Below are 9,089 nucleotides of genomic sequence, written 5' to 3' on the forward strand. Positions count from 1 at the left end.
TTGTAATAAGTGTAAGGTTGGCCCATGATCAGGCATTGTTTCGTTTTGTTGTGCATAAGGTTACTATGAGTCGGTACCAACTTGATGGTAAGTAACAACAACAACCTTCCAGAAGGTGTCTAGAAATCTCTTAAAAAATATGGCAAATGCTGAAAATGTAAGGCTGAATGTAATGCTAAGAATTAGGTGGTTTTTTTTTTAATACACAGACTATAGGAATGCAAAGGAAAGAGAGCAAATTTGGGCTAGGGGACTCACTGCACTCTTCAAAGAAACGGGATTTGAGCTGCACCTTCAGGCTGGATAGCATTTCAATCACCAGAGTGGGCAGCCAATATGACTGCGACCTCCATACGGGAAAGGACCCTGTGTTTTTTCCTTGTATATCCCCTTGCCCTGACCTGAAACAGAGCTTGGCATATAGTAGATGTCCAAAGATATGTATTAAACAAATTCAAGGAAGTTACAGTGAAGGCTCTATTTGGGAAATAGTGAATTATTTAATAGAGATCAGGTTATTCAAAGAGTGAAGGTGAATATAGTAGGCAAAGACCACGTATCAGAACCTTAAGGCAGACTAAGGTGTTTGCACTTTATTTGGGACTCACTGAGTTGTCACTGAAGGTTGCTGAGCAGGTAGAATGTGAAAGTCAGATGTTAGGGGATCTTAATCCAGGTTAAGGTGTGAAGCTATGATAGCCTGAAACGATAGAGCTAGTAATAGAAATGAAAAGGAAAACAACAGGTGGATAGAATGCCCAGACCATGGTGATGACTGCTTAACCAGTTGTTGTTGTTTTTATTAGGTGCTGTCGGGTGGGTTCTTACCCACAGCAATCCCATATAGGGTTTCCGAGGAGTGGCTGGTGGGTTTGAACCACTGACTCTGCGGTTCAAACTGACTTTGTGGTCTAGCACATTATCCTGCAGTGCCACACCAGGATTCCTAATGAGGAATAGTAAAAAAAAAAAAAAAAAGGGAGGGAATTGGAGATGCCATCAGTTCTCATTTTGCAAGACTGGGAGATGGCGGCAGTAACAGCAGAAACAGAAACACCTTGATGAGAAGCCTCTTAGTGAGCAATGATGATTTGTTGTTAAGTGCTGTAGAGTTGATTCTGACTCATAGCGACTCTATAGGGTTTTCGAGGAGCTGACTGGTAAGTCTGAATCACTGACCTTGTGGTTCAAACCAACCTTGAGGTTGAGTGCTTGAAGGTAAAATCAGCCAGCCTCTGAAAGAATGGTTAATGAAATAGAATGTTGTTGTTCAGTACTGTCCAGTTGGTTCCAACTCCTAGTGACCGTGCACAGGGTTTCTGAGGAACAGCTGATGGGTTTGAATTGCTCACCTTGTGGTTCACAGTTCAGTGCTAATCCAACAGAGCCACACCAGAAATAGAAAAGCAATAGCTGTTCTCGACCAAATTATGAAACTTGCTTTAAAAACAAGTAAAAAAAAAAAAAAGAAAAAAGAAATATAAAACAAAAAACCTAAGCCATTTAAGTTTTGAATAGGTAATATATTTATGTTTTAAAACTGAAGCATTATGAGAGGGCATAGAGTGAAAAGTTTCTCTCAATCTCCTGTCCATCAGCCACTTAATACCCTAAGTGTAAGGAAACCAATTATATCAGTTTGTCAGATGCACTTTAATTAAACTTCCATTCCCTAAATTGGAACAGTTCTATATGGCCTCAAGAGCATTTATGGATTATGGATCAACAAGGCATTATGGTACAACACCTTTGCAAAGGGAATTACTGGATACTGAGAACTGACTACAGAGAAGGCATGCTGTTGATGATCAGTAAGACTTCCACAAACTCTCTGCTCCTCCAGTTAAGAGAAAGGAATATTCTTCCATCACTTGTGATTCTAAGGAGCCTTGGTGATGCAGTGGTTCAGCATTCAGCTGTTAACTGATTGGTTGGCAGTTTGAATATAGCGGCTGCACTGCAGAAAGACATGACAATCAGCTTCCATGAGTTTCCTTGGAAACCCTAATAGCAGTTGTATTCTGTCCTTCGAGCCACTCTGAGTCTGAACAAACTCAGTGGCAATGGATTTGGGGTTATTAAAGTTTTTATTGTGATCCTATAATGTGTCTGACACTTTATGCCTGTTAACGTCCTCACAACAACCTTCATAAATTGTTTTCGTTATCCCACTTTATAAATAAGGATACTGAGATGCACATAAATTAATAATTTTTTAGTGGTCGTATTACCAGTAAGTGGTACGTTTGGAATCAGATTTGAATCTTAATTACGGGATTCCAAAGCCTGTGTTCTTTTTACCCACTGGCTTAATTATAGAAGAAAACTTCTTGAAATAAAAATTTCTAGGCTCTCTGCTCCTCATCATTTGACAGGCAGCCGCAGCTTCTCTTGCAGTACCAGCCTCATCCCTGAGACAGTATGGTGAAGGTTGGAGTCATTGGATTTGGCCGTATTGGGCACCTGGTCACCAGGGCTGCTGTTAACTCTGGCAAAGTGGAGGTTGTTGCCATCAACGACCCCTTCATTGACCTCAACTACATGGTATATATGTTCCAGTATCATTCCACCCATGGCAAGTTCAGTGGCACTGTCAAGACTGAGAACGGGAAACTTATCATCAACAGGAAGCCCATCTCTATCTTCCAGGAGCGAGATCCCGCCAACATCAAGTGGGGTGATGCTGGTGCTGAATATGTTGTAGAGTCCACCGGTGTCTTCGCAACCTTGGAAAAGGCTGGGGCTCACTTGAAGGGTGGTGCCAAAAGGGTAATCATCTCTGCCCCTTCTGCTGATGCCCCCATGTTTGTGATGGGCGTGAACCATGAGAAGTATGACAATTCCCTCAAGATTGGCAGCAATGCCTTCTGCACCACCAGCTGTTTGGCCCCCCCGGCCAAGGTCATCCATGACAATTTTGGCATCGTGGAGGGACTCATGACCACAGTCCATGCCATCACTGCCACCCAGAAGACTGTGGATGGTCCCTCTAGGAAACTGTAGCGTGATGGCCGTGGGGCTGCCCAGAACATCATCCCTGCATCTACCGGTGCTCCTAAGGCTGTAGGCAAGGTCATCCCTGAACTGAATGGGAAACTCACTGGCATGGCCTTCCGTGTCCCTACTCCTAATGTGTCTGTCATGGATCTGACCTGCCACCTGGAGAAAGCTTCCAAATATGATGACATCAAGAAGGTGGTGAAGCAGGCATCAGATGGACCCCTAAAAGGCATCCTAGGTTACACTGAAGACCAGGTCGTCTCCTGTGACTTTAACAGTGACACCCATTCTTCTACCTTTGATGCTGGGGCTGGCATTGCCCTCAACGACCACTTTGTCAAGCTCATTTCCTGGTATGACAATGATGGTGGATCTTGTGGTCCACATGGCCTCCAAAGAATAAGAGCCCCCTGGACCACCAGGCCGAGCAACAGCACTAGAGGAAGAGAGAGGCCCTCAGCTGCTGGGAGTCCTTACCCCTACTCTAGTCCCCCTACACACTGAGAAACTCCCATCCTCAGTTTCCATCCAGACCCCCTGGAGAAGGGGAGGGGCTTAGAAAGCCTAGTCTTGTCATGTACCATTAATAAAGTACACTATCCAGCCAAAAAAAAAAATTCTAGATTGAGAAAACAGAGAAAGCCAAAATATTTTTTAAAAACATACCTTTACACTTGTCATGTACCATCAATAAAGTACACTATCCAGCCAAAAAAAAAAAATTCTAGATTGAGAAAACAGAGAAAGCCAAAATATTTTTTTAAAAACAAACCTTTACACTACTATGAATGTTATGGACTCCTGGTATGCAGCTGTAGGATTAGCACTGGACTGTGAACCACAAGGTAGGCAGTTCAAACCCAACAGCAGCTCTTTGGAAACCCTATCTAGAGTCCCTATGTGTTGGAACAGACTTAACGGCACTTTAACACTACTGATGTTACAAACAGTTACATAAAAATTATAAATTGAGCTTCTAGAGACATATCAAAACTAATTTGAAAATTTTAGTCAAAAATAGTTTTACTTTTTAGAGGGTATTTAAACAAACAATTTGATTCATGTCCTCATAATGTAGAGCTTGTGGTGGTACTAATGGTTAATATGCTGGGCTGCTAATCAGAAAGTTGGAGGTTTGAGTCAACCCAGAGATGCCTCGGATGAAAGGTCTATAGATTTATTTTTTTTAAATTAGCCACTGACAACTCGATGGAGCAAAATTCTACTCTTGATTAGGGCTTTGAATCCGTTTAAAAGGCTTTTATCAGGGCCAGTGGAAACACAGGCAGTGTATGTATGTGTTTCAAAGCAACGAAACTCTTGCATGGTGGATTCAGATCTGAGTAGTAAACAGGCAGCAATGCCCTGCCCAAAGTTGGTGGCCAGTACACATTCAAAGTTGTATGGTCGGCTGCCTTCTTTGAGCTGGTTACCACTGTCTGTAACCTTCTTGGTTCAAAAATCACCATTCATGGTATTTGGTTGCTATGCAACATGGAAGCTGCCTTTATTTCCTTGGCCATGACTAAATAATTTTGAACTGATTTGAAGTCCTGATTCTGACCCACATGAGAATGTACAAGAATACACATGACAGCAACTGGTTTAATACTCATGGTGTTTGGGAAGATTGTTGACGGTCTACTCACTGGGTAGAAGGCAGGTTATGGAGAATGACTCACTACCAAAATAAGAACATGTAACATTAATAGAATTTTTTCAGGTGATCACAAAGAACAATGCAAGCATTATCCATGCCAGCGTCCAAGAAGCACAGGTATTTATTAGTCCTACTTTATAAGTGAGGAAATGGACACACAGTTGCCTAGCCCAGCCCTGAGCCCAGATTACATAAGTAATATTGATATGATCTTATAGGTAACAAGTGGGAGAAAAGAAAATGATACTTTATTGCCAGAGTGGACTAAAAGTGTGTTTCACTAGTTTTAATGGTTTATTCTTCTTGTGGGGTGCCACTGAGTGGATTCTGACTCACAGGGACCCCATGTGACAGAGAAGAACTGCCCCATAGGGTTTTTCCTGACTGTGACTACAGAAGCAGGTGGCCAGGTCTTTCTCTCTCCACTAGGTGGGTTTGAGCCAACCACCATTTAGTTAGGAGCCAAGTGCTTAACCATTGTGCCACCAATGCTCCTTATGGCATTTTAGAAGACAGAATTAATTTTCTACCCAGTATGGTTAAAAAAATTTAGACTGAAAATTGTGTTGTGAATATAAGGAATGAACTGTTTCTTTACCCTTTGGCCCTTCAAATGGCACAGTCTTGAGAAGCAGTGTCCCCCCAAAAAAACCCAAAAAGATTGATTTGCTTCAAAATATTGAAGTGATCCATCAGTGCTAGATTTCCATATAATATTTGCATAGTTGGTTCTAGAACAACACATCCACCCTCTTCACCAACCACCACCCTTCTAAGCTGACTACATAATACACTTGCCCAGCACTTGTACCAAAGAATTCAAGGCTTAATGTAAACAGACACCACACCCTGTATATCTCTGGATATGGATCAATCTCTAGAAGTGTCTCAAGACAGCTGTGAGAACTAGTTCATCCAAGTCTGGTGGAGAGAGACAACAAAGAAAAGTCACAGGCATATATGAAAGTCTGGCAAGACTGATGTTGAGGAACATATTTGATACTGGATACTAAGAGCCTCTGGTCAGTCAGGCATCTCTCTCTCTCTCTCACTCACTCACTCACTTAATCACTGTCACTGGGTGGATACTGACTCATCAACCCTGTATAGGGTTCCAAAGGCTGTAAATCTTTATGGGACCAGAAAGCCTCCTGTTTCTCTTGAGGAGTAGCTAGTGGATTTTAACTGCTGACCTTGTTGTTGGCAGCCTAGTGTTTATCCTGAGGGCTCCTAGCAGCATGTATTTTCCACATTAATAGGGGGAGAAGAGAAAGTTGCAGTTATGTTAAATCACTGAGAACTGTACTCTGGACCTACTTAGAGCCCTCTGGGATGGACAGAACACTAGACCTGTGACTAGACTCACTGACTAATAGAGTCACAGATTTCTCTGGAAAGAGAAACTAATGCTAGCTTTCTTTAAAACTTAGACTCCACACACTAATTGTTGCAGAATGTGAGAAGCATTCACAATTTTGGTCATTTAACAGTCTTTTGATTCAGTTAATTGCTACTGCAAAATAATACACATTTTCTCTAAGGACAATCTTCCTGGGGGAGAGTAAGATGAGAAACTGCTGATTTTGAGAGTGATACTTAAAAGTCCTGGTGTGGCACTGTAGCATAAGCACTTGACTGCAAACTCACCATTCAATCCTTGAAAACCCTATATAGGGTCGCTATGGGTAAGGAGCTCTGGTAGTGTAGTGGTTACAACTCGGGCTGCGAATCTTAAGGTCAACAGTTCGAAACTACCAGCCGGCTTTCTGCTCCCATAAAGATTTACAGCCTCGGAAACCCTGTACAAGGTCACGATGGGTCGGAACCAATTAGAAGGCACCTAACAACAACATGGGTAGGAATTATTTGCCTTGATGGCACTTAACAACAACTTAAAGTTTAATAAGAACAAATAATGAACCAGAAACAAGAAGCCCAAAACAAGTCATCTCAAACTCTAGAGCAGAGCTGTCCAATTATAAGAGCCTGTATGCATTTTCAATTTTTTCAGTAGTCATATTAAACACACACACAAACATTTTTGATAACATCTTTTATTTAACTAAACATATCAACATTGTAACAATGTATAATTGATAGAAAAACATTAACGAATTAGTTTAAATTCTTCCCTTAGTACTAACTTTTCGAAATTCTGTGTTTATTTCACATGGACAGGACATTTCACTTAAGACAGCCACAAACCAAGTGATCAATAATAACTAACCTATTGGACTGCGAACCACAAGGTCAACAGTTCAAGCCTACCAGTTGCTCTAAGAAACCTATGAGTTTCTTACACGGTCCCAATGGGTTGAAACGGATTCGACCGCACTTAACAACATTGGACGGCGTAGCCTTAGAACCAGTTTTCAAAACAAGAGAAAAACAAAGCAAACTACACACCCACTATACATCATTTCAATAACTAGGGCAAATAGAGTTGCGTTGTGAATGGCAAGTGTCTGGTGTCCGAGGAAGCCTAGGAGGAGAGGCGGGACGCAGAGACACTGCAATGGAGGGGAGGTAATTCAAGGATTCCGAGTGCGCATCTCCTGAGCAGTTGGTTCTTCCCACCATGACAACCCTAACTTTTGAAGGACTCGCACTGAAGGCCAGAGGGAAGAGACGACCCTACCTTTTGGGTAGCTCTAGCGTCCGCCTGTCTGGGATGGATGTCGGCGGCGAGGGGGTTCAGTCGATTAGGGGCCTTACCTGTCGAGCAGCGGGGTGTGGATGTGCAAGTGTTTCACGGCCACCTGGACGCGCCAGTCGGAGTGGCGGGCCGACGACACGGTGCCCGAGGCGCCGCGGCTCAGGTAGCGCAGGTCAGCGAGCTTGTGGTAGGGAATGGTGGGCAGTGCGCTGCAGATGGCTTCCCCGTTCATGGCTGCGGACGGCACAAGCGCTCAGGCCAGCGGCACGTTCCGGGCGTGCCCTCCACTCCCGCGGCTCCTAGGCAGCGCTCGGGCCGCCCGGGCGGCGGGGCAGCGAGGCCCTTCTGCTCGAAGACACTAGGTCACGAGGCTGCCCATTTCCGGCCGGTCTCCGCCAGCCACCGCCGCACCCTGCACTGCTGGCTGCCTTTCCCAGCACCGCGGCAGACTCTTCTCCAGAGCGGTGTCAATCTGCGGGGTCGCGGCGAGGAGGAGCTTGCTCTCCGGGACTGGGCCCTCCCTGGCGTGCCCCGCCGGCGAAAGCAGCCGCCAAGCTCCTCCTTCCCCCAAACTTGTCCCGCAACTTCTGCGGCGAGCACAGGGGACAGTAGGCCGGTTCGGGTGTCAGCCCGAGGTCCGCGCTCCTCCGCCGGTGTCGGTCCGACACTTGTGGGGCTGTAGGGAGCCAAGGGCACTCCTTTTGTCTTCTCCTGGCTCCGAGTTTGGAAATGCTGGCCTTTTGGGAAAGTCCCTGTCCACTGTCGGTTAGCCGGTTTCCGATTGTTCAGCAGCAGGCCCTCCTACTCAGCTGGATACTCCCTCTCAGCCGCGTGTAGCCGGGGACGGGAAGTTGCTAAACTCAGGAGCCATTGGGGTGGGGACTGGGATCCGGACTCCTACTCTGCTTGCGCAGTACCAAGGGTTCTACACAAACCTAGCCCAGTGAGACACGCAGTGGATAAATCCATCTACCTGCCCGCACTCCTTTCTTCCTCCGTTCGCTGCCACTTTGGAAATGAGGAGTAAATGATAAAGTTCCTCAGAGTGGAATACACTCAGCTGTGTTTAGCTCTTGGTACTTGCTTCTTTACTAGTTATTTGATTTTCTTCCCCCTCTCCTCCTAAATCCATAATTACGTAGGGAGATTAAACAAAACATTGAGAAAGTCCATCTAACTCCAGGTGGTGGTGGTTGTGGTTATGGTGGGTGTATGAGGGTTCTAACTCATGACTCATAGGGTTTCCGAGGCTGTAAACCTTCACGGGAGCAGAAAGCCTCAGTTTTCTCCCAGGAAGCGCCTGGTAGATTCAAACTTACTGATCTTGTAGTTAGCAGCTTAGCTCATAAGCCGCTACGCTATGGCGGCTTCTTTACGCCAAGTAAGAATGCATATATTTCCTTTTTACACAGATAAGATAATTGCGGTCAATGTTTAAAGCCAACCAAAAGAGACCTCAGACATCTTTCATTTTTTCACTTATAAACAGAAACAAGCAAACAAACAAAAATTGCCTTTCCACTTAGGTGAAAGTAGAAAGTACATATATTATTTACAATTCTACGTAAATAAAAACCAAATGAATTTCAATGCAGTAATAAGGAATGCCTGACTTGAATAAAGGATTTTTGCCTACATAGAACTAGTACTTCCTGTATTTGTACACATCAGGGAAATTGTAATGAAATCATGTGTTTAAAGTTTTGGTGATTTATAATACAATGCCTAGCTTTAAAGATATGGTCTGATATGCTCTGCTTTATTCTTCAATAA

General features: G+C 44.2%; 1 protein-coding gene across 1 annotated transcript in view; it reads right to left on the bottom strand.

The window, feature by feature from the left end:
• Positions 1-7,548, bottom strand: part of RIPK2 (receptor-interacting serine-threonine kinase 2) — a 46,909-nt gene extending 39,361 nt beyond the window's left edge. The window contains exon 1 of the mRNA XM_006859232.1: positions 7,376-7,548. Within this exon, the coding sequence (XP_006859294.1) occupies positions 7,376-7,548 (173 nt within the window). The remainder of the gene's footprint in view (positions 1-7,375) is intronic.
• Between the last annotated feature and the right edge of the window lie 1,541 nt (positions 7,549-9,089).

Source organism: Chrysochloris asiatica, unplaced genomic scaffold (assembly GCF_000296735.1).
Source record: "Chrysochloris asiatica unplaced genomic scaffold, ChrAsi1.0 scaffold00031, whole genome shotgun sequence".
NCBI classification, from domain to species: Eukaryota; Metazoa; Chordata; class Mammalia; order Afrosoricida; family Chrysochloridae; genus Chrysochloris; species Chrysochloris asiatica.